Genomic DNA, 25,749 nt, shown 5'->3' on the forward strand with positions numbered 1-25,749 from the left:
GGCTCCAGAGTCAGTGCTATCTCACCACCCTAGGCTCTCTCCTATCCATAAAGTCTATCCCAATGTTTCTCCAAATTTCCTCCCCAGAACAGTTCAATATTTGTGACTAGGTGGGCAGTTGAGCTCTTTTTCACCAGGAAAGACAGGAAGAGTGGCCCTCTTAGAGCTGGAGACAACCTCCCCCCGCAAACTGCAGCGTTCTCAGGCAAGGACTGATCCTTTTCTGTCCCTCGTAGCTTAATTGCAGTGCTTTCCAGTTTATTAGTTTCCAGATTCTGTGCCAAGGGCTTTAAGAGGCAGGTAGGGGAGAGTTCTCTGCTTCTCTGGCAGCCTGCCATCCTCCCAGAAACTGTTGCTTGCTGCTTCAGAAAGGGATCAACATTGAAGGCATTTGTCTCAGCGGTGAAATTTACATTATCACAACCTTGCTGACCAAAGCAGAATTGGGGGCTCCAAGGGCTGAGTCTGGGGGTGGAGACACAGTCTTTGTAGGGGGAGAGGGAGGGGAAGAGAAGAGCTTATTTTATTAACTAGGAATAAAAACATTGTGAGTAATGAATAAAGTCCGAAAGCTGTAAATCTGGGACTCCGGAGTTAGGTGTGTAACGTGTCAGGGAACAATTTAAGCCTTCGCCTCTTGTGCAGAGGTGAGGTATGCGGGGCCGTCATTCACAGCCCGAATTTCATTAAATGGTTTTTTAAGGGTTAGGATTACAAGAAGCCAAGTCCGGCTGGTTCATAATGATGATTTATGGCTGTGTTGTCGACTCCCCGACCCTTCTGTACAAGGAGAGAGAGAAAATACATAATTTGTTGCTCATTAACTCCAAGATCTGTCATGGCTGGCCCAGAAGCCATGTGGTCCTGGAGTCATGTGTCTGCTAAATGGCTTCAGCCTGGCCCAATCCTTGGAAATATACAATTGCTATAGTATAGTGGGAACTGTTTTTCATAACAATGGAAATAATAAAATTTTCTTAATGTAGTCAGCCGTGAGTCTTAGAACTTGAGAGTCAGAATACCCAAGCTCTCCTTTTAATCCTGCAGATAAATCAATAGTTCTCAGAGTCTCAATATTACCATCTGTAAAATGGGTATATCTTCTCCATCGAGTTGCAGATTAAATGAAACTATAAAGTGCAAAAAAAATGAGGATGATTGCTGCTATGATTAACATTGTTATTAGGAATTTGAGGTACCATAAAATGTTCTCTTTATCTCCCCATGATTGGAGGAAGCATTCTAATTAGCGATTTATTGTTTGCAAGACTGGGGCACGGAAAACTGAAGTTTTATAATGAAGGCATGCCAGACCTGAAAGGAATCTTTGAGTTGTAATCAAGCCCTTTCTCTCCAAGCTGACTGATGCAGAGAGGTGACCCACCTGAGATGCATTAGTAAATTCACGTAAAAGATACTAATTTGCAGTGGAAATCCACATGTTCTTTCTTAACATCAAACAGGAAATCACACTCAAGCTGAGTCAATTAGAAACAGTTTCATAATCTGTGACAGTGATATGGTTCAGGTATCTCAGGAGCAATCCGAGGGCAGGGATCGTGCACAGGGCCTTGCTTCCGCTCCTTGCCTGCGGTCATCTCCTAGGAAGTACTTTGTTTTCCTACTGCTCATTACCTTTGCTGGGTTGGGAGGTAGGTAGTGGTTGAGGTGGCACAGGAGAGTTGAGAATACATGTCATTGCAATTAGAAGGTAATAAATCATGGAGCCCAGTGCTCTCATTTTGCAAATGGAAAGCCTAACTTATTCCAAATTCACTCAATGAATAGGGACTTTCGAACCTTGGCTCCTTGATTCCTACTTTGGTGTTCTTCCCCCTGCGTCTAAAGTCACGTGAGCAGGACTTATAAATACGGAAGAATAAGAGTTTGAGTACATGATGGCCGTTATAAACATCTGGAACTTGTTAGCCTGTAAGGTTACATAGGGTAAAAGTGTAAACAGGTTCAAAAGGGGAATTAGACCATGAATAGTAGGAAAGAATGCTGGGTGGGGACTTGGAACACCTGGGTCTAATCTTTAAAATGTGAGTTAGCTTGGACCTCCGTTTCTTCTGTATATAATAGACCCTTTCATTTCTGACTTGCTATGTTTCTCAGATTTTAATCTTTGCAATGTGTTATCAAAGGACTCTTGGTAATGTTTAGAGGATATTTCCAATTTTGCAATAAGGCAATTGTGAAGAGTACTATCCTGCTCACTCAGGGGGTGGCTAAGCTAGGACACTGGCTGGCCTGGCCTTTGACTGTCTCCCTCTAATATAGGATTACATTCAATCTCATCTGGGAAACCAAAAGGTAGTACTTAGAAATATAAGTATTGCCCAGCCACTGTGGCTCAGTTGGTTGAGCATTGTCCCATGCACCAGGAGGTCACTGGTTCAATTCCCAGTCAGGTCACATGCCCAGGTTGTGGGCTAAATTCCCAGTAGGGGACTTGCAAGGAGGCTGCCAATCAATCTGTTTTTCTCTCATTGATGTTTCTCTCTCTCCCTTTCTCTCTCTGAAGTCAATAAAAAACATTAAAAACAAATAGCAGGCACTTTTAAACACAGAATCACTGTTTGAACACTACCTGTGGAAGTAGATCTTCTCACTATTGCACCTGTTGGCCCCTTGGCCCAGCTGGCATGCCCCTTTTTTCATGGCCATCCTATTCCCAGCCTCCCGAGCCCTGGAGGACTTGGATCAGACCCCATGCCTTGACACCTGCCCCCGCTGTGGAAGAATAACAGGAGACTTTGGGAAGGAGTGCCTGACATGTCAGCCTATTGCTTCCCTTGTGGTTGTGAACATGCTCTCTGCTCCCTGAAAGGGCAAGTGTGGCTCATCTTCCTGCCCTGTGAGGAAGAGTGAAAGGGCCTTTGTGGTGAGTGATGAGTAGAATATCGCTCCCCCAGGACTGGCTGTAACCAGGAAGTGGCCAAGGCTGTGCTGCGGAGTTAAGAGAAGGGCAGCAGGCTGTGTGGTTTGGTTCATCACCAGAGCAGAAGCGGTCCTCTGCTGTGTAGGCAATATAGGCATTTATCGTACAGGGAATCCGATGACCCCACATTCTTACTGTAAAACCAGGCAGCTTCCGTTGAAGTGCATCCCCCTCTGAGCTTCAATTGTATCTATCATAGTTGTTGTGAAGATCTCACAAAATCAAGTATATAAAAGCAATGCATGATATGAAGTAGGGATTCAGTGATTGGTGGTTCTTTTTTCTTTCTTTTTCTTCTTCCTTTTTTTTTTTTTTTTTTTTTTTTTTTTTTTTTTTTTTTTTTTTTTTTTTTTTTTTTTTTTTTTTTTTTTTTTTTTTTATAGTGATAAATATCCCCTGAGTGTCAAGAAGTAGACATTGAGGGATAAAGGAAGGGTACGAAAACCAAAACTCGCTGTCCTTCAGGATCAAAGGGACAATGCAGACCTGGACCTGAGAAAATTCTCAAACGCTGAAGGGCAGTGTATGAAAAGTTCTTGGCTTGTAAACGAGTGTTCCTTGCATCCTACTGTACTGTAAAAAGGAAGATGGAATAATCACTTTCCATGACCCAGTTTATTTATCACATGTAAGCCCCAAACTTTGCAAAGGTGTGTAGCCTCTTTGGAAGGAGGGGACTGAAGCTTAGAGAAGTTAAGGACACCAGGTACGTGGCAGAGTTCAGACTCAAACTCAGGACTTGGCCTTGGGGCATTCACCCTTTACTACAGAAACCCCCACTGTGGCTTAGTGTTGGCACAAGGCTGAGGCCCTTTGTAGAGTTAGATTTTTGTTAATGATCCTTTACCCCAACCATAGAGTCCTCATATTTGCTTCAATCCTCTGATATCCTGACCACTCTTAACTGTTCTTGCTTCTTCATCTGAATGTATTTTATATAGCTAAGTTCTTATTTATCTCTTTCTTACGTTAACATATATATTTGCCTGACAATATTTGGGTGTACATTTTTATTATGAAGGTACTATATGGCTATGCAGGACTTATTTGAACAGGGGAAATAACATCCATGTTTCCTCCCATGCATATTTGTATCTTTAGGCCTCTAAATAGAACTTGGGTTTTCCTAGATTATAACTTGCAGTCATGTACTGAACATTCTCTTCTATTGCTAAATATCCTTTACGACATTAGTTTTAATGATGGGTCTTGATCCTAATTCCCCTCTTGCTTTCCTTTTAGATCATCACAGGGGAATTCTACCGGATCTATTACCTGAAGGAGAAGTCCCGGTCCACGATTCGAAATCCCTATGTAGCAGCCCTCTACAAGCAAGTGGGTTGCTTCCTCTTTGGCTGTGCCATCAGCCAGTCCTTCACAGACATTGCCAAAGTCTCCATAGGACGTCTGCGTCCTCATTTCTTGAGCGTCTGCAACCCTGATTTTAGCCTCATCAACTGTTCCGAGGGCTACATTCAAAACTATAAATGCAGAGGCGATGACAGCAGAGTCCAGGAAGCCAGGTGAGGCACCGCTCCCATGACCACTATGTGCACCTGTTTGATGCAGGCAGTTCAGTGAGCATATACAAAGCATCTCCTAGGTGCCAGGCCCAGTGCTGGGCTCTGGGTTTGATGGGCGAGTACAATAGAGTCCTTGTTCTTGAGGAACTCACAAATGATTGAGATAGATATGCAAATAAACAAGGATAATATAGTATTGGTACATTCATTCATTCACTCATTCATTCATTTGTTTATTCATTCATTCATGGGTACCTGCAAGGTTCCAGACAACTCATCCAAAGCACCATCAGGGCTGCAAAAATAAATAGTGCTGCTCTCAAGGTGGCAATCTAGGAGAGAAGTCATGAGTGAAATGTGCCTGGAACTGTGAATAAGGCTCTCTCATGGCCCTCTCTTGCTCTTGCAGGAAGTCCTTCTTCTCTGGCCACGCCTCCTTCTCCATGTACACTATGCTGTATTTGGTGGTAAGTACCTGCCCTCTGATTCCAATGTCTAGCATCCAGCCCCAGCTTAAATCCCTCCTATACATAAAACCCCCAGGTTGATTAGGGACAGATTTACTGTGAAATCCTTGAAAAAGAGATTAGCTAGAAAAATTAACTTTTATTCTGAGCTCAGCCATTGCCTTGGTAGAAGTTACTTTACTTTCCAGAATTTTCTTTCTTTCTTTCTTTCTTTTTTTTTAAGCTTCTTCTTTTTTTTTTTTAAATATATTTTATTGATTTTGTACAGAGAGGAAGGGAGAGAGATAGAGAGTTAGAAACATCAATGAGAGAGTGTGCTGCCTCTTGCACACCCCCTACTGGGGATATGCCCGCAAGCAAGGTACATGCCCTTGACCGGAATCAAACCCGGGGTTCAGCCCCCAAGCCGACGCTCTATCCATTGAGCCAACCTGGTCTCGGCGATTTTCTTATTTTTAAAATAAAAATAATATTTAGTATATCTGCTTGATAAGCATTTTATACCCATTTGGAAATTACAAAGTGATGAAAACACTTGTATAACATTTATTAATAAGCACTGTTTTCTGAAAATCCATTAACTCAGTTGATCGTTACAGGAACTTTATTTCATAAGAAACATTATTTCTGTTGTGGGGAAGGATTACCAAGTCAGACTCCGAAAATTCAAGTAATTTTCAAAATTTACAGAAACCAGCCCAGCCAGAGTGGCTCAGTTGGTTGAGCATTTTCCTGTACACTAAACTGTTATAGGTTCTATTCCCAGTCAGGGCACATACCTGGGTTGCAGGTTTGATCCCCAGTTGGGGAGTGTAAGGAAGTTTCTCATCCCAGTTTCTCACCATTCACTTCTTTGTGTATATCAACCAGAAAAACTATAAGCTTCTTTCTGTTGCAATCAGAGCTTTGTCTCCTCATCGCTGACTTAGTAGATCACAAGGGGCCTATGTGGTGTAAAGGAGACCTTTGCTGTGTCTTCACTGAACTGTTTACCAAATGAATGACTCTTTCCTGTGGTGCTTGTGAGAGCTGTTTATGTGTCAGAGGGGATGCCGGGTACTAAGGAAACAGGGAAGTGGCTAGACAGTCGTGTTCTCTGGCCTGTGGTTGTTAGTCATTGAGGTTTTGTTCAACATGTTTAGAATCCTGGAGCAGTGAGGTCTGGTGTACCCACAAGGCATACCCACAGGTCCTGAGGGTGTCTACTGAAACTTTGCAGGAACAAGATTGCTGTTTGCAAGTGGAATCCACCACTATGCCAGATGTTTATTCTCTACATCATCCATCTATCCATCCATCCATCCATCCATCCATCCTTTCATCCCATGCTCTCTCCCTTCCTCACCACCTCCCTTCCTTTTTCCCTTCCTCCTTCCATCCATCCTTCCATCCTCCCAGTGTTAGTGACCTGTAATTAGGCCTTGTGAGCACCTGGGGACATTGAAAGAGCACCATTTTGTGCAGGAAGTCTGAAAACTACATGGCTACAAAACAACTGGCTAAGTTCTCTGATCTAGGGTAGATGGAAGGGTTAGAGCACCGTGGAAAGGGCCATTAACTGCTGTGAGATGCCTTTAGCTTATGAGTGGGTCAGAGATTCTATATAACGTTTACAAAGGCTGTGCACTTGTGCTTCCAACTGGGTGTTATAAAAGTGGGAAATGGGAGGAGCCTGAAGTTCCAAATGTCCCATGCAGATTGTCCTTTAGTTTCAGGGCACCTTTGTAGTCCCCTCTTTTCTCCAAAGGCAGAAGTCCAATACATAAACTCCCAATACTTTGTGTGCGAAATACTAATTACCTAAAGAAGCCAGGTGATTCTGTGATTAGGAGTATGGACTTAGAAAGAAGCAAATCTTACTCCATGTAAAGCATGGCTTTTTGTTACCTTGAACAAGTGACATGACCTTTTTGGACTTGTTCTCTTTATCTGCAAAATGGGCACAATGTTATCAAACCTAAGAGAATGCTATAACAATGTTGGTTATGTCATTTAAAGCACCTAGCACAGTATCTAAAACAGTGCTCAGCAAAATGGTAGTTTCTTTTTCTACCCCTGGTAATGATAGAAAAAAAGATCTGATTCTCCCTTTTTTTTGAAGTTTTTTTAAACTGTATTTTCATTGATTTCAGAGAGGAAGACAGAGGGAGAGAAAGATAGAAATATCAATGATAAGAAAGAATCATTGATTGGCTGCCTCCTGCACATCCCCTATTGGGGATTGATCCTGAAACCTGGGCATGTGCCCTGACCTGGAATCAAACCCTGACCTCCTAGTTCATAGGTCGACACTCAACCACTGAGCCACATTAGCAGGGCTGACTTCCTTCTGAAGAAAAAGAAAAGTCAACTAAAAATTTATTTTTTGTCCTAAAAGTAGTTGAGTAACTTCCTAAAGAGAAATCCCAGTTCTGTACCATGTAGACGAGTCACCAGGCACGTGAGCCAGAGCCAAGTGTGAACTACTTGAGGAGATGAGAGAAGGGAGAAAGTTTTACCCTGCGGGTGTCAGTGATCTGGACCAACTTCCAGGAAGAGAGCAGGCAGGGACAGAAGGAAGGACAAAAGCCTCCTTTTCAGCTCTCAGCAGAGATGTCCCTGGAGTGATGGAAATGAAGGGAGAAGACAGTGCAGACCTGTTTCACCAGTATGCAAATCACATAATGAAACACAAATGACTTAGCCAAAACCCCACATCTAACTCTGCTGGTAAAGACCAGAGGAACCAGAGTCCAGCCAGAGCTTTCTAAGGAGGTGTTGTTAGAATTCCACAGGACCCCGATGTTGAAGCTAGGGCCAGGAAGAAGAGAACTCCATTCACGGGGTGAGATCTCTGTGCCAGGGACTTCCACACACATGATGGAGGAGAAGGGCGACCTGACACATATTGTAAATATGATGCCATTTTTATCATATCTACAATAGCAGTGTGAGCAATTAGCAGAAAAATGTTGGTACAAGAAAAGGACTTTAAAATTATATTCTTTTCTCATAAAGGTACTTATTTTATTCATGCCTGTGTCTCTTGCATAGTTTTGAATAGAACAGATGCTCACAACATGTGGGTGTGTTTCATTTTTAGTGAACAAATCTCTGTATGTTACATATGAGAAAGCAGAAATTCAGAGAAGCCCTGTGACTTGTCCATGGTCAGACAGCTAATACGAAACAAAGACTCAAACCTAACTGCTCTGATTGCAAGTCAAACACTTTACTTTTTCAACATCACACTGATGGTTTGGGAATGGATTCTTCCAGCCCAGACACCTTCCCACACACGGGGATGTGAAGGTGGATCAGACAGGCCCTGGGAGCTGCTGAGCAGTATGAGAGGTCAGAGTGATTTAGGCTTTCTGGTTTTCTCTCCAGCTCTGCTCTCCCCAGTTCAGGGTGCCTAATACTATGATGAAGCTCCTGTAGGAATTCTGATTCTGGGAACATCTCCTTGCTGTTCAGTCCATTTACATACTCGTGGTCAGGAGGTTTGACTTCCTCTCCTGTCTTAGGGGTACTTGCCCTTGTGGAGTGGGAGTGAATGGAGCCTGCTGACCCACATAGTTTCCCAGGCTCAGGTTTCCAAGGAAGCAGGGCGCTCCAGAAAGTTCTTACTGGTTGCCTTGAGGCCTACGCCTCTGGCCTGGAATGGTTCCTGCGAACCGGGCTATAAACCAGCAAAATTCAGTTCATTTAACAATTCGATTGCTGTGGGATGGAGGGAGTTGTCAGGTCCTTCGATCAACCTCACAGCCTGTTGCCACCTACTTAGTTCTCAAATCAGAAGTAGTCACTGGGTAGAAGGTCATTGTGTAATCTTTGTTTAGCAATTGACTTGTTTTGCTGAAATCAAGCGCAGGCATTGAGTAAATCTCATTTACCAAGGCAAAAGGGCGGTATGGATTTCTGGGACAGTGCTTCACCTACCCATCTTATGCCAGGCAGGGTCCCGTGTTGTCTCATTGAGTCCAGCCAACCCAACCCTGAGAGGGAGATGTTTGCTGTTCTGCCAAGATGAGGAGGCTTAGAGAAGTGGTGATACAGGGAATGGTAGAGCCAGGACTAGAATCAAGGCTGTTCACCCCAAAACTCACTTTACCACCACCTCGCTTTCCCCTGAAGCTCCAAGCTGCAGACACCAGGATCAGTCCTGAGATCTCAAGACATTTCTCCATAAATGTGTGGGGTGGGGACAAGCTTCCCTGTGTCCACCCTTCCCCCGCCCCCAGCTGTAATTCCATGTCTTAATGCGTTCCAAGATGAGTCTTTCCCCGTGACCCCTGCTCCTTGCTCATTCATTAAGCATTCTTTTCCTGAAGCCAAGCTGCTGATGACTGGTCTCTCTCCCTCTCAAGTTCCTGTCATTTTTTTCTTTCATTAAGCTTCAGCCTTAAGTATGTGAGTCAGTGGAAGGGGAGATGTGTGCCTTGTCCGGTTAGGAAACCCACCCTTCCTCTGCCCCACCCTGATTTCCAAGGCCTGTGACCTTAAGTCTACATGGAGGGGGCAGGAGGAGGTTTTGGAGAATTTTGAATTAGCCTTTTCCGAAGACCTGCTGACTTTTCAGTTGAAGGAAATTAGAAAAATCTTAGGTCCAAGTTAAGAACATGGTTAGAGAGAAAGATCATCTGTTGATTGAGCAGCATATGGTGCCAGGTGCTGGATCTGTGTTACCACCAATCTGGACTACAATCAGTAAGAAAGTGGTTATTACACTTATCATACATGTGAGAAAACTGAGGTTCAAGAGGGTTTTCTTACATTAAAAAAATGTGTTTTATTATTATGATATTATTATTATTTATTGATTTCAGAAAGGAAGAGAGAGGGAGAGATAGAAACATCAGTGATGAGAGAGAATTATTGATTGGCTGCCTCCTACATGCCCCCTACTGGGGATGGAGCCCACAACCTGGCATGTGGCCTGACCAGGAGTCGAATAATGACCTCCTTAGTTCATAGGTTGACGCTCAACCACTGAACCACACCAGCCGGGCTCCGTGAGGTTTTTCTCATGAAAACCTGTTCTCTTTCTGTTACCCACCTCACCCCATCCACTGGTAAGACTTGCTGGTGGGAGATCAGCTCATCATGGGCTCAATACAGATTCCTTGTTCCCTGAACTTGTCATTGTCCTTAAGACTTGGGTTGAACTGTAGTTACACCAACATCATCCCCACTCCAAGTTCCCAAAGGATGGGAGCCTTTAATTCATAGTGCCATGAAGCTCTGATTGTTGGCTTCTAAGTGATTGAGCTGCCTGAAATACATGCCCCTCACTACTGTCCCCTTAACTCCTAACAAACACCTATTCACCCTGAGGATTCAAGTCAAATATCCCTTTCACTTGGTAACTCACCCCAACTTTTTTCATAGTTTCTATAAAATCCCTAAGTTTACTTATTTTTGTTTTCATGTTGATTTCCCTGTCCCCAGCTGTATGATCCATAGGGCAGGAATTATAACTTCTCATTTTGTATCCTTAACACGTGTATCATAATGCTTGTTTTTTTTTAATTTAATTTTTATTTTATTTCTCCCTAGTTCCATAGATTAGGCCCTGTAGGTTAGTTTTAGAATATTTTTTCCAGTTTTTTCCCCTCCAAATTTTTACAGGATACCCATGGGAATCTGATTGAATTTACATGCCAACTTACTCAATTTTGCAAGTTCAAGTGTTCTTAGAAATAAAATTCTAGCTCTCCATTTAAATTGTCCTTTATGTTCCTTATTTCACAAAAGCTATGTAGGTTTTTGTAAAATAAGTACTAATTATTTAATTATATTTGCTATTGTTATTTTATCTCTTTTATTTTTTACATGTGAAAAAACACACATTGATTTTCATCCCTTGTATAATAACCAACAATATCAATGCATTCTCTTTATTATGTTTTCATGTGTTATTCTTAGATTTCCAATACTATGTTCATATAATTTTATAAGGTCATAGAGTTGCCTGCTGTTTTCCAGGCCTGGGCTGTTGAAACAGATAGTCTTCCAAGTAGTTGAGGATTCAGTGCTAGGCCCTCTTCCTGCACAGGCAAGAGTGACTCCAGAATCTCCCACCCTCTGCCTTCTCAGGCCTGGCTGCTGGCGTGGTCTTTCCTGATCACCAAGAGGAAAGTGTCCATTTGTCTCAGGAAGGGCAGAGGCCTATCTTTAGGCTGCCAGCCCCCTCCCCTCAGCCCTCTTCCCTTTTCTCCTGGCCTCTCCCAGGGCTTTGCTTTGATTTGTCGACGGAAGTTCCCCTTGTCCCCTTGCTTCTTCCCCCCGACGTTTCCCAAGTTCCCACAGGAACCTGGAAAGTGGGTTGTGCCCAGAGGTTAGAACGGAAACTGCAGCAAGATAACTAGGGGGGACAATGCCCAGTTGACGTCATTTCAGCTTTTTTGCTTCAGCCAGAGGTGTTTTTTTTTTCTTTAAATTTTCTTCAGGTTATTCTCCTGCCCCACCTAGCCCAGTGTCTGTCAGCCTCTGCCTGAAAGTCCTCTGGTATTGTTTGGATGATTTATGTTTCCTCATATTCTAATTCAACATCCATAGGCACAAGCCATGACTTAGGAACCTGTCCTCTCATAAGTTGCTTCTCCTGAAGCTCAGGCATCTATCGTGACTATGAGGATAACCTGCTTATCACCATGCATTTCTGTTTCCCAGAGGCAGGCCCTGCAGGGATTGCATAGCCACAGGCTCCAGGAAAAGGCACAGATGTGCTCAAGGAGTTATCATTTGTTGAAAAGTAACCTCTGGTAACCCTGGTTACTATTTTTAAATTAGTTTTAATCAAGAAGTAAAGAAAAGGAAACAAAACGTTTATTAGGGGTCTACTTTGTGCCAGTCATGTGCTAAGGCCACTGTCATGGATATTATCTTCTTCAGCTCGCTCTAGCTGATCTCCCTCGGAAAAATCCCATTTTCTTTCTTTCTTTCTTTATTTTTAGTATGAGAGCTAAGGCTCGAGGTTTAAAAAATGGCTTGAGATCATTTCCAAGTTGAATGCTCTTTCTACAAGATGCCAACCCAAAGGTCCAGATGCAGCGTGTGTCAGCCAGGCACTATAATGCCCTGAACAGTGAGTGACTTACTGTCTGTTCCTTTTCTCTCCCGCCTCCAGCTGTACCTTCAGGCCCGCTTCACTTGGCGAGGGGCTCGTCTGCTCCGGCCCCTCCTGCAGTTCACCCTGATCATGATGGCCTTTTACACAGGACTGTCGCGCGTGTCTGACCACAAGCACCATCCCAGCGACGTCCTGGCAGGATTTGCTCAAGGAGCTCTGGTCGCCTGCTGCATAGTAAGTAGCATCTCGTCCTCAGTATGCAAGCAAGCCCTGGGCTGCTGCTTTGTAAGTGTTTCCAGCTCAGGGACCACAGCCAGGGAGCTCTCAGTCCTCTTCTCTGCTTGGTATCTGAGGAGTCACCTGCCCCAGGACCCCTCCAGCAAAATGAGAATCATGGCCACCTCTTTCATCCAACAGGGTCTGACATCCTCTGCTCCATAAACAATGGCAGGTTTGGGGCTCGCAGAATGTCGCAACTAGAAGAGATTGCAGAATATGTCCAACTCACTTTGTCTCTGAGGACATTTAGGGGTGAGAGGGGAAGACTCTCGCCCCAGGTCACATGCCAACTCTAAGTCCTGATTCAGGGTACTCAAATGCTGCTTTGGTGGACACTTACTGTTTAGGAGAACTCAGCTTCTTGGGAAACTTCTGTCCGCCCCACTATGACCTTTGGTCAGACCTTAGCCTCAGTGTTGGCTGGAGAAGAGGGCTAAGGCCTCCTAATTTCTAAGCCTGGCTGCAGCCCCATGTCCCCTTACAATAACCTCTCACCCTCCTGTGAGAGCATTTATTTGTGTTGAAATTGTTAATGTACCTCCTTTTAGAATGTGTGTTTCTCGGGGCAGGCCCATGTATAATATGTATCTCATTCCCCCTGTCTCTCCAAGGCCTCTCAGGGATCCTAGCTCAGAGTAAATAAATGTATGCCTTACAGCAAGAAGCTAGACTCAATGAGTGGATGTTTCCTTTCCTGAGAATACTCTAAGGACATGCTCTTGAAGACAGAGGATAGATAGGACACAGGCCTTGTTCCCAAGGAAATCCCAGTCTAGTCACTCCCACAGTTAGGCCAAGCATAGGAATTACAGTACCGTGTGGGGCTGCAATGAAGATAGGACCAGGTCACTTCAATGGGCAAGGCGAGGGGTAGACTCAGTGCAGTGTGCAAGAACAGGGGTGGGGAGTTGGGGCAATCCAAGTGGACACCACAACAAAAGTATCCTCTGAGCTGTGTGCCAGCCTGGCACGGGAATCCTAACCTCAGAACTGGCTGTTTCAGTGGTTTTATTCATTACTTCCCTTTTTTTAGTCAAGGCCGGAGAGAGGGAAATTGGGAGAGCAGCTGTTGATGGGAATGGCTGTCACTACCAGCTTGTTCTCAATGCTTGGTGCTCGGTGCTCAGTGCTCAGTGCTCGGTCCTTCCATGTGAAGCGACAGTGGGGGATGGGTGTGTGCACTAAGTAGAGAAGCCAAAAGGTGGGTCCGCACAGAGCCAGTGCTGTCAGATCCAGGCTTCTTCTTAGGGCCCCATCTTCTACTCTTCTCCAGGCACACAGAACTTGTCAATACTCTCCAACTTTCTGAGCTCTTACACAGTGATCCCCACTGGTGTCACACAGTTCCAGTTTTCCCTCATCTCTGATGAAACCTTCTGTGTTAGTTTCCCATGTTACTGCTGCAACAAATTGCTACCAACATAGTGCTAAAAAGCAACACAAATCCATTGTCTTTGAGTTCTCAAGTTTGATATTGCAAAACGGGTCTCCCTGGGCTAAAATCAAGGTGTTGGCAGGACTGCGTTCCTTTTGGAGGCACTGGGGAGAATCCGTTTTCTTGACCTTTCCAGCATCTAGAGCCTGCCTGCATGCTTTGACTGTGGTCTCTTCCTCCATCCTCAAAACCAGCAGCTAGCATCGTCAAGTCTCTCTAGCTTCTGCTTCCATCCCATCGGCACGTATCTTGTGATTCTGACTTTCCTGCTCCCTCTTATGAGGACTCCTGCCTCCCTCTTGTGAGGACTTATATTGAACTGACCTGGATAATCCAGGGTAATCTCTCCCATCTCAAGATCTTTATCTTAATTACATCTGCAAAATCTACTTTGCCACCTCAGATAGCACAGTCATAGGTTCTGGGGATTAGGACAGGGGATCTTTGGGGGCCATTGTTTAGTCTGCCACCTCTTGTGCCCCCATGGACCTTTGCATGTTTTTTCCTGCTGTGGTATTCAGCCTGGTTCTATCATAATTGTCTGCTCAAGTGTCTGTCTCTCCAATATAATTGCAGATGCCTTAATAGCAGACTCCATGGCTTAACTTTCTGATTATTCATTTTCAGCATCTAGCACAGTGGTTGACACACAATAGGTGCTTGGTAAGCATTGGTTAAAGAATGAGTGATGAATTAGCTTGTGACCTCAGACAAGACACTTCCTTTCTGAGCCAAGTTTCCTCAACTGTGAATGGATCCTAGAGGCCCTGTAGCTCTGTGACCTTCTCCCTCAGTCTATGGCACCCCTGACTCTGTTAGTAACTAAGCTGGACTTGCTCTCTCAGATGTAACCAAATCCCTGAAATGCCCAGGAAGATGGACTCTACCAGGGATCATGACATGTCGCTGAGCCCCCAAGAGTGCAGTGCATCACCCTAGAATGTTGGGTTAGTCACTGTGAAGCCTCAGCAATAAGCAGTGACAGCCAAGCACTTTTACACGGATCTGGGGAGTAAGTCCTGTCACAGCAAGCAGGCGTGTCTAGACAGCAATCACATGCCAGACAGGAATGTGTTGAGCTTCCTTCCCCCTGATCACTAGTTGAACCCTTTTCAGAGAGAGGAGACAGTGGTACCCAACACAGACAGAAATCCTACCCCGCGTCATGGACTCAATACAAAGACATGGGCACATAGAGGCAGATGGGCCCACACACTGATGTACACATTCACATGTGTGGGCAGAGGTACACAGGATGATGTTAGGCAGTGCCCAGAGAGACCCAGAGGGCATATCCAGTCATACCTAGACCCACAGACATCCATCCTCTCCATGTCTCACCTGCGCTTAGAACCACAGACACACACAGACAAGTCCATGTAAACATAGGCACATGCTGACATTCTCAGTCCTCCCTTCTCCCCGCCGCCCTCCCACCCACACACACATACACAGTCTCCCTGTCAAGGTGTGAGCTCTTTAGCTGGACTCACCCATATCCATTCAAGGGGCTGGGATGAGAGGACAGACATCAGTTCATTTCCTTTCTGGTCACCCCCTCTTTTGACCCCCTAACAGATGGCAAATTATAGGGCCCTGGGAGGGGTCGGGGAAAGGCTAGGCCATAGTGGCTGCGGGTTCAACAGAGGAAGCAGCTGCTGATGAATTTCATAAACACCCAGCAGAGTCTTTCCTGGTTTTCCTCTCCCTGGGGGTGGGGCTCTGCTCTGGTCGCTCTTTTGTGTGCTGCTGTCTTCCTCCAGGATGTAGGGAAGGGCGAGGGCATTCTTTGTCTTTGCCCCTGTGAAGTAGAGATGTGAATGTGAAGAAGAGTTCAAGCGGAAGCTGGGGTACAGGAGGAGAGTGTGTGGCATGCCCGGGGCTGCACAGTGGCAGAGTGGAACCAGATCCCAGGAGTCTTCCTTCTATCTCAAAGGACTAGAATAGTAAGCTCCAAAAACATGCTTGGTCTATGCCATGAATTTGTGAGATCTCTTTCTTCTCCAACAGGAGAGATTACCACCTATTCCCCTTGGATTTATTCTATTCTGCCTCGGCACGGGGGAGTGGATGAAATGACCTCCCAAAACTTTTCTGGCCCTGCAAAAGCCCAGTTCTTTGCCACCCTAGGCCCCACTGGTGGGAAGGGTTGCCAGGAATGTGGATATGGGAGAGAGAAGGAAGCAAAGACATAAATAAGCTTTGACCCCCAGTAGAGGATGAAGTGTCTTTGAAGTATTCCATGGCTTGTAGCATCCTTTTAAAATCTCCTTTGCATTCCCCTGCCAAGATGGATGAGATGGGTGATGAGGCAGAGACTCAGAAAGGAGAGTGCTGCTATTCCTGCCACTTGCTGGTTGGGCAAGTCAATTCCTCTCATCTACCTTTTCCCATTCTATGAAATACGGATGGTAATAACCTTACATGATCTTTGGATTGAAAATTCAGTGAATGAAAGATGTACCGTGCTTGGCACAGGCAACACATTGATAGTATGTGTATCATATGTTAAGTACTAGGTTAAAGATTTTCAATAAAAATAGTTGTTTCTTGAAGAGCTTAGTTATAATAAATTAGCTTTCCAAGACTTGACCACAATCCACAACAAATACATTTTACATTATAACCCAATGGAAATACCCGTTCATATAGGTGCCAAAGAGAGAAGATAGGGGTGGCTACGGGAAGGTTTAATGAAGCTCAGTCTACAGATAAAGGAGCTGCTCTCAAAAAGATAACAAGATATATATCTAAGACATGCGTCCATGAAATGGCAGATCTAGGAGTTGAGCCAATCTATCTTGTAAACTGTCCACTAACAGTTTGCCTGACTTTGGTGTGTATAATGAACACCAGTAGGGTTTATTAAATTCAGGTTCCAGGCAACCTTCCAGTAGGTCCGGTGGGCCCAGGAATCTGGCTTTCCAGGAAGCAGTCAGCTGGTTCTGAAATAGATAGTCTGAGGACACTTTGAGAAACATTAGAATAGACAACTCTTCGTTTTCTCCTGGTTCTAAGATTCCAAACTTCTGCTTTTTACTTCTCTGCTCTGTGCTGGCACCTAAGCCCCACAGGAGTGTGTGAACATCCTGAGGAATAAAGACATTATTTCTTTGGGGGGTTCATGTACACACTTTCAGGAACTGAGACACTCAGGGACTCCAGAGACAACTCAAGGACAATTTCGCTGTCGTAATCTGGCCTTAAAATGACCCTCAGAAATTGCTGACCTGGCCATTCACAGCAATGGGCATGGAAACCTGGCTACTATGGACTTCTTGTTTCTGGCAGCTTGGTCCTTGGGAGCCCAAGCCAGCAACACCCTGGCAGGGCTGGGCTGTGAGGGACCTGGAAGGCTGGCAGCACCACAGTGGGTGAATGCGGCAACAAGACATCAGAGCTTCTTCCTTTTTGACTGTGCTGACTCATTCTCCAAAATAGGCCCAGAAATTATAGGACTTTGAGAGAGAGTCCTTTCTGTCCCATGGAAAATGCCCATCTGCAGGTGATCTTCATGGCCAGTTTGAATCTGTACAGGCTTTCATGTGTTCATTCATATTCTCAATCATTCCTATTTTCTCCTTTCTAGTCCTTTCTCTTCTTTCCACACTTAGGAGAAGTGAAGAGAAGTGACTTTGAGCAGGTAGGTACTGAACACACAAGGCCTGATGAAATGGCTCCCTTTTATTAATTTTTTACTAGGCACCAGGCACTGTACCACACTTGTGTCTTTTATGTCATGTAATCCTTAGAGTAAACCTCTAAGGTAGGGAATGGATCCCTCATTTAGGCGTTTTGCTGAATATGGCAGAACCTATATTGGAAGGCAAGTCTGTCCCACTCCATAGGGCAAAGCTTTGAGTAGGGCTGTGCTTGTTGGGTAGGAAGTGGGAAACAGTGACCGATGGTATCATACTGATAGGCATCATTGGCAAGGACACTCCATTTCCCAGTTCCTCATCACAGTGAACGGGACCCCTCTTTGTCTGTGTGGTCTTGCTCTTGGTGGAAAGACTACCTGTGCTGCCTGAGTAAATCTGATCTCAGAACAGCCTGCTGTTCCAACCCACAAGGAGGGTAGAACCACTTCCCCAAGCCAGTATCAGAAAGAGCCCAAATATTAAAATGCAGAGGGAAGCAGAGCTGGAATCTTTTTCACTAGCATAGTTACCCAACCTTTAAGAGTTTGATGGGAACAAGTGCAAAGATTTCTAGAGGTGGAAATAGAAATGGAGAGAAAAGGATTAGGTCCCCCTGCACACAAGCACATCCCTCTACCCACTGCAGCTGTGTCTCAGCATTTCAAAAACCATTCTTGCCCAGTCGGTAAGGCTCAGTGGATAGAGCATCAAACTGAATCCAAAGGTCATGGTTTGATTCCTGTTCAGGACACATGTCTGAGTTGTGGGCTTGATCCCCAGTGGGGGATGTGCAGGAGGCAGCTGATCAATGATTCTTATCATTGATGTTTCTATTTCTCTCTCCCTTCCTCTATGAAATCACTAAAAATATATTAAACACACACACACACACACACTCATCTCTTCCTCTTTGTCTGCACTGCATGGTTGTAGTTCAGGACTCATTCTCTCCTAGGTTCTGCAATAATGTCTAGACTGGTGCCCTTGCCTTCACACTTTCTTTCTAACTCCTTCACCATCTTAGATTTCACCATCATAATTTTAGTGCAAGTCGTCCCAACACACTGCTCTCCTGATTCAGTCTTGACAATGGCTCCAAAGGCCAAGAGAGTAAGGTCAGAGGGTAAGGTCAGAGTTTCCTAGAAGGCTGCTGAAGACTTGGCCATCTCCTCTCCAGCCTCGTCGACTGCTTTACGCTGGCCATGCTGAGCTTCCCGCAGCTCCCGAACGTGCTGTACTTGCTGCCGAGCCTCTGCGCACACGGCTCCCTGTGCCTAGAACAACATTCCTGTCAGTCACCACCTGGCTAACTCCTACTTATCCTTCAAAGCTAAGCTCAACTATACCTCCTCCGGGGAAAGCCTCCTAAGGCCCTTGCCTCCCCTTCAGCCCGGGTTAGATGCCACATTCTCTGTGCTTCTCTAACACTCTGGCTTCCCCTTATCGTAATCCTTACAACAGCACAATCGTAGGGGGTCTGTTTACCTAGATCTCTCCCTCATTGCCCTGTGAGCTCTCGGAGGGCAAAGGACACTGTGTTATGTATATTTAATCTTATAATCTCAGGACTTGGCACAGAGTGAATGTTCAATAAGTGTTTACCAATACCGATTGCATTTTGCAAGAAAGCAATTTATAAAATGCAAACAAAGGGGGGGGGATAGAATTGAAAGCATCTGTTGGAGCAGTTTAACTTAGAACTATTCTTGGTGCTTCGGATATAGATTTTATGTTTGCTGAGACTGTGTATTGTGTGATGTGTTCTTTCTTCCTGGGGAGATCTGTGGAGTGGGACTGGGGCTGGAAGCCTAAGAGAGCTACCTACTTTATATAGACCCTCCCCAACCTGGGCCTCTGGGTTTTCTTTCTGGGTGGAGATGGTCTTCTGCAGGAAATGGAACGGCTCCAAGCCGAGACACTTTCGCTCTTACAGGTCCTTTTTGTGTTCTGCTGTCCAAGCATTAGGAAGACTGAGCCCTATTTGAGTCTTGACAGGATCATGTTTCAGGATCCCAAAAAAAGTGTTTGTGTAACCTCAAGCCAGGCTGAACGTGAAATACTGCTTCAGGGGAGTGAGAGGTGGGGGTAGGGATTCTGCTGGACCAGACTCCACTCTTCATCTTGCCGCTTGGCTGTGTGCATGTGGTGTGTGAGATTGTGATTCCCCTCAAGTCCATAGGCATTTTGTGTGCTGATAGGATCCAAGGCCAGAGTGTTTGCTCCAGTGGAGAGGACTTTAGAAATTTAACAACAAACATTTGTTGAGCCCCTGCTGTGTGCTAGGCTTAATGCTGAGCTCTGTAGGTGATACAGGATGAGTAGGCCCAAGGCTCATTCTCAAGAAGCCTCCCATCTAGGATAAAAGGCTGAGCAGCAAAGTTTGGGCTCAGTCGTTACTTTGGGAATTACAGAAATGAGCACCTTTGATTGAACTCTGTACCAGGCCTGGGTCTAGGCCTTCTCAGCACAATGTTGCCCTTAACCTTCATATTATTCCTATCTTGCAGTTAGGAAACGGAAGCCCCAGTAGGCGGTGGATATGTGCTCAGAAAATTAAATTAAGAAATAAGCCAGTGGCTTAAAGTGGTGTCAGGATCTTGAAGGGGGAAGGGCTGTTATATTTGGGGGTGGAGGGACTGTCCCCTGCTGTATTTGCCCTCAGCAGACTGGATGGAGGCTGGGGAGAGACCACTCAGAAATGGGCGTGGACAGAGCCTTATTTGGTAGAGCTAGCTGCTAGGCTGGAAGAAGTGGAGTTGGAAGCTAGCAATGGAGAGATTGATCGAAACCTTCCTCTGGGACACAGTGAAGGAGGAGGGGAAAGTGGTTTCCAGGCAGAGGTGAGGACATGGGCTCTATACCTATCAGAGGAGAGCTAGAGAGTGTATTTCCACATTTAACTTAAATCACTTTCACTAGTATTTCCTTATGTGAGCAGGTGAAGCTCCTCTGTCTGAGCACTTGTGCAGGTTCCTGAACAGGAGTCTAGAGCCTCCTGGCTGGGCTGACCTTTTCATTCTTGCTTCCCAGGTGTGGCTCTGGCTGGGGGACAAACTTTTCTGGGCCACAGTTCTCCATGTCCCTTAGAAAGGACAGAGACACAAAGCAGAATTTTTTATTTTGCACAGTGGTACATTCAGGAGCACTGAGGCTGTGAATGTATTAAAACCTTACATTTTTAGACTATTTTACCTTCTTCTAGTAGCATAGAAATAGCCCGGACTTTTTTCTTTTCACAAATATATGGGGAAAACTCACGTAATGGGTCCAAAATTCAAAGGAGGTAAAGGGATTTGTGGTAACCAGCAAGTCTGTCTTCTAGTCACCCAGTCCTCCTGGAGTAGTCAGCGTCACCAGTTTCTTGCTGTGATTTTTGTAGCACTTTGCTAATTGTCGCATTACTACAGAAGGGACATTGTGGCAATTGGATCCACAAATGACCCAAGTCCTTCGTGTGGCCAGTTGCTGGCTGTGAGAGCCGTGACGTTGGTGAGGTTTTATGAAGAACTTTATTTTCTTGCCCAGAATGTGTCCGGAATGAGTCACAGTGCCATCATTAATAGTGAGAACATTACCCTCTGCAGGACAAAGACTTTTCCATCCAGAAAGCCATTAGACAGAGGAACTGTGAAAGTGTTTCATTCCCCGTTTTGAAGCCCAGCCATGTGTTTCCTATTACATGGCATGACCGATAGGTGCGGCTTATGGTGACTTAATACAAACGCCTGTTGCTAAATGGCTCAAATGGATGTCTGTGTTTACTTTGCCATCTAATACAAAACATAAATTTTTCTTACCCCAGTAACTCACCAAATTCTTGAATCTTTCATCGGAAGCTAATTGAAGCAGGAACTACACCTGCACCATCCTGACCCCCTTGCTGGTGGGTGTTCAGTAAATGTCTCTCAGCGATTCACAGAGACCTGGGGAGGTTGGTGCTCAGAGGGAGGAAGGACCTGAGCAGGGCAATAGGTGGGTTTTCATTGACCTTTCCTCTCGGTTAGATGCTGTCTCCCTCAGCAACAAACCCCAGCTCCTTGACCCCCATTAGACTGATATCACTAGGCTTCCAGGAAAAGTGGTCACAGGACTTCCTTACTCCAGCTCCTGCTGATAGGCATTCATAGGGGCCGATCTCTTTGGTTACACCCTCAAGTCCTTTGTGAGGCAAGGGAAATGATCATGGATTAATGACAGACCCATTTGGACCTGCTTCCTTTGTTTAGGAACTTATCTTTCATTGCTGTTCATTTGCCTTGAGAAATAAGGGAGTGGGGATTGAAGACTCACAGCAGTGGGCTGGGAGTCCACAGAACTGAGTGCTTTTCCTGCTGTGGCTGTGCAACCTGGGGGCACGCCATGGCTCTTCCCTGGACCTCGGTTCCCCTGTCTGTGCAGTAAGAGTTGGACTGCATGCCCTTTAGGGTCCTTCCATACCCAAAGATCTATTGGTTGTGACCCCCTTTTTCATGAAGTCCATGCTCTTACCACCTTCCCTTTGTTTCCTCAGACCCCAGATGTCATTTTCTGATTTGGATCTCTGATGTGTCCTTCCAGGTTTTCTTCGTGTCTGATCTCTTCAAGACCAAGATGGCACTCTCCTTGTCTCCCCCCATCAGGAAGGAGATCCTCTCACCTGTGGACATTATCGACAGGAACAATCACCACAACATGGTGTAGGCGCTGCCTGCCTCCTGAGCTGTTCTTACTAAATGACTGCTGACAGCAAGATCTTGCTGCTCTCCAATCTCATCAGACAGTAGAATGTAGGGAAAAACTTTTTACCCGACTGATTTTAAAAAGGAAAAAAAAAAGTCTTATTTTGTGGCCTTCCAAAATAGGTAGTGTTCACCTATGCGGAGACAACAGCAAACTAACACCAAGTGCCAGAATCCTGGATGTGCAATTGGTTGAAGTGTTCATGTTCTAGTGAACACTGGCTTGTTCTGGAACAAACACTAAAAGGTTTTGAGTAGAGTCTGCCAGTCACCTTTGTGACCTGAGATGAGTCCTAGGCTTGTGAGAAAAGCTCAAATTCACATTATAGCATGTGATGAAAGAAATAGCACTGAAGAAAGAAAATAGCCATGCGGGGGAGGAAGGGGAAGGCTCCCCTCTTGCGTCTCTCTGTCCACACCACTCTATCTTCTACTGTGACTTGGGTTCAGGGAGTTCTTGTTTTTAAGTTTTGTTGTGGTTTAATACAGAGAAAGAGCAGATGCTTCATCCAACGATTAGATCCTAAATTCAGATTCCTACACCTAAAGCCTTATCACTCACTTCCTGGCCCATCGGCCAACACCACGGTCCCTCACATTAGTGATTAGGAGACTCTTTGTGGATGAGTGAATTTCACAAATAGCACAATTTCAGAAGAGATAGAGGGTCCAGGCCCTCATTTGTCTCCTTTGGACACATCATCCTGTGATGTTGAAACATGGATTGCAGGATGCTGACGTGTATCAATCACCTGGGCACTTGCACGCTCTTAGTCATGGTTAGCTTTGGTTACCGCTTTCCCCCTTGAAATCCTTGCTCGGTGCTCATCGGGATTTCCTATGAGGGTCCGGAGATGAGCCAAGGCGTGGTCTGCCACCGGCTGATGGAAAGCAGCCTTCTGTACACAAGATGGGGGAGTGAAGGGGCAAGAATGAAAAATGAATCAACCTTTTTGCTACTCAAAGTCATGATGAGCCAGAGTAGCAGGCGGTCTCATGCCTGAGAGGTTGCCCTTCCAGATAACGAAGCTGATGAGAGTTTCTGAGGGAGTCGCTCTTGCTAAGTTGTGTAAAGCACTATTGTCTTGGGGTTGATCTCTAGGGCAGATCTTGGTAGGTTCTGCTGGGCAGAACATATGGGTTAAATCTCCGTAGAGAGTTTTCATCCTGTATCCATCCTCCCAGGCGAGGTCCACTCTAGGCAGTAGGCAGGACCCCTTTTACTGAACCTTTGAGGAAAGGAGGAAGGAAAAAATGCTTTCAGATCTCGGATGCACACCGGGCTAAATGTAACCACACGGATCAACCACAAGCACATCTTTACCACAGAAGCCGTCCTGTCATTTCAACATATTGCAAGCTATGATTTTTATATATAAATATTATATAAATAATGTATAAAACATTAAAAGTTAACTATGTAAAATATTATTTCTGAAACAATTTTAGCTATATCCACTATGATTATAAACTGTGTCTCGACCTGTGTTATTTCATTAGCTGCTTAAAAAAGCATTGAGTTAATTTTTTAATATCAACTAAAATATTGTAGTTCTGTGGTAGACATTGTTTTACAATAAAAGAAATAACTGCAACTAGAGAAAACTGTATAAAAACATTAAATTGTCAGTATTTTTGTAAGGTTCCATTTTGTAAAGAGAATAATATTCAAAGACTTTTGTAGAATACAAAGTGAAAACTTGTATCTGCAAAACTATACTTGTATTAAATGTGCTTTTTAAATAAAAGCTCATAACACAACTAATTAAGGAGTTGGAATGTTTGAGGGATGTTTGCCTTGGGTATGTGGGTAAGAGGAGGGGAAATAGCAGGCCCCTCTGTGAATGGGCTTGCCTTAACTCAAGGCACCACCTCCTGATTCTTTCAGTGGGGAATATGGTGGCCATCATATGGGTACAGATGTTTAAGCTGTTCTTTATCTCTGAAAGCCTGTTTGCCAAGCTCTAATCTCAGACTCTTTTTTTTTTTTTCCCTCCCCCAATTACAGTTGTCATGCAGTATTTTATACTAAAGGCCTGGTGCATGAAATTTGTCCACAGGTGGGGTCCCTTGGCCTGGCCGGTGATCAGGGCCAATCTGTGGGGTCATTGGCAGGGCAACTAGGGCACCTCCCCACCCACCCAGCACCAGCCTTGGCAGACCTGGCTTTGTCCACTTGATGGCCCCGCCCCTTGAGCACCTCTCCCCCCCACCACACTGGTTGAGGGCTGGGGGCAGCTCCTGCGTTGAGCATCTTCCCCTGGTGGTCAGTATTCATCATAGGCTTTTATTATATAGTATTAGTTTCAGGAGTACAGCATAGTAAATAGACAATTACACAATTTACAAAGTGATCCCTGCAATAATTCAAGTACAACCTGGAACCATGTGTAGTTATTAAATATTGTTGAATATATTCCTATGCTGTACTTTACATCCCCATGACTGTTTTGTAACTACCAATTTGTACTTAGTACCTCACCTTTTCATCAGCCCCCCAACTGGCAACCCTCAAGCTGTTCTCCATATCTGTGAGTCTTTCTGTTTTGTTTGTTTTTATTTTCTTTAGATCCCACATAAATGAAATCATATAGTTTTTGTCTTTCTATGTCTGACTTATCTCAGCATACTACCCTCTAAGTCCAACCATGTTGTTGCAAATAGAAAAATCTCATTCTTTTTATGGCCAAGTAATATTCCATTGTATATATATACTACATCTTTATTCACTCATCTATTGATAGGCACTTGGGTTGCTTCCATATCTTGGCTATTATAAATAACCCTTGCTCTTTTCTCCTTCTGTTACCCCAATGATGCAATATTATGCTTGCTATTATCCCAGAGATCCCTGGGATAATATTTTTTCTTTTTGCTTTTCTGATTGGATGTCTTCTGCAACCCTGTTTCCCAAATCACTGATTCCATCCACTGTTTCATCTAATGTGCTGTTGATTCATTCATTTCAGTTACTCCTCTCTTCATATCTGACTGGTTATTTTTATGGTTTTATGTCTACTTTATGCTTACTATCTCTGTTGAACTTCTCACTGAGTTGATCTATTCTTCCCCTAAGTTCCCTGAGCATTCTTAAAACCATTATTTTGACCTCTGTATCTGGTAGATTGCTTGCCTCCATTACATTTAGCTCATTTTTTAGTGATTTCTCCTGTTCTCTAATTTGGGGCATGTTTCTTTGCCTCTCTGTGTTTGTTTCTATGTTTTAGGTAGATCTGCTATGACTCCAAGTCTTGTGAGGGTAGCCCTCTGTGGTAGGTAGCCTGTGGAGCCCAGAAGCCCAGTCTCCCTGATCACCTGAGGTTGGTAGGGCATCAGAAGTTAAGTTGGGTAAAGCGGGGCCTCTGAGCCATTAGGTGTAGCTAGTGAAGTTCACTAGACTAACGCAGATTAATGTTCTGTTGTGTGGTGGGAAGGGCTTACCAAGGGACAATTGTGGCTGCCCTGTGGGACCTCACCTCAAAGCCAACAACTCAGTTTCTCCCTGTATGTCTGCGGTGCCCCTCAAACCTCTGACCCTCATATGGAACCCAAGGTGAGTGCTAGGGATGAGAGCTTGTGTGTTGGCCCTTTAAGAGGGTACCTGAGTTTCCAGCAGCCTTCCCTCTCATGCAGACAGACAGAATCCATGCTTTTTTATAGCCAGATGTTATGTGGGCCCCTTTTTCTA

The 25,749-nt window shown here is 44.8% G+C and overlaps 1 protein-coding gene across 2 annotated transcripts in view; it reads left to right on the forward strand.

The window, feature by feature from the left end:
* Positions 1-23,826, forward strand: part of PLPP3 (phospholipid phosphatase 3) — a 75,631-nt gene extending 51,805 nt beyond the window's left edge. Inside the window, exons 3-6 of one of the 2 annotated variants that reach the window (XM_045584566.1) lie at positions 4,187-4,467; positions 4,877-4,934; positions 12,046-12,222; positions 18,368-18,397. In XM_045584566.1, the coding sequence (XP_045440522.1) occupies positions 4,187-4,467; positions 4,877-4,934; positions 12,046-12,222; positions 18,368-18,382 (531 nt within the window). In that variant the 3' untranslated portion in view covers positions 18,383-18,397. Of the gene's footprint in view, positions 1-4,186; positions 4,468-4,876; positions 4,935-12,045; positions 12,223-18,367; positions 18,398-21,900 lie in introns of those variants that run through there. The other variant, XM_036448703.2, reaches the window with a different exon arrangement.
* The last annotated feature ends 1,923 nt before the right edge of the window (positions 23,827-25,749 follow it).

Source organism: Pipistrellus kuhlii, unplaced genomic scaffold (genome assembly GCF_014108245.1).
Source record: "Pipistrellus kuhlii isolate mPipKuh1 unplaced genomic scaffold, mPipKuh1.p scaffold_m20_p_2, whole genome shotgun sequence".
NCBI classification, from domain to species: domain Eukaryota; kingdom Metazoa; phylum Chordata; class Mammalia; order Chiroptera; family Vespertilionidae; genus Pipistrellus; species Pipistrellus kuhlii.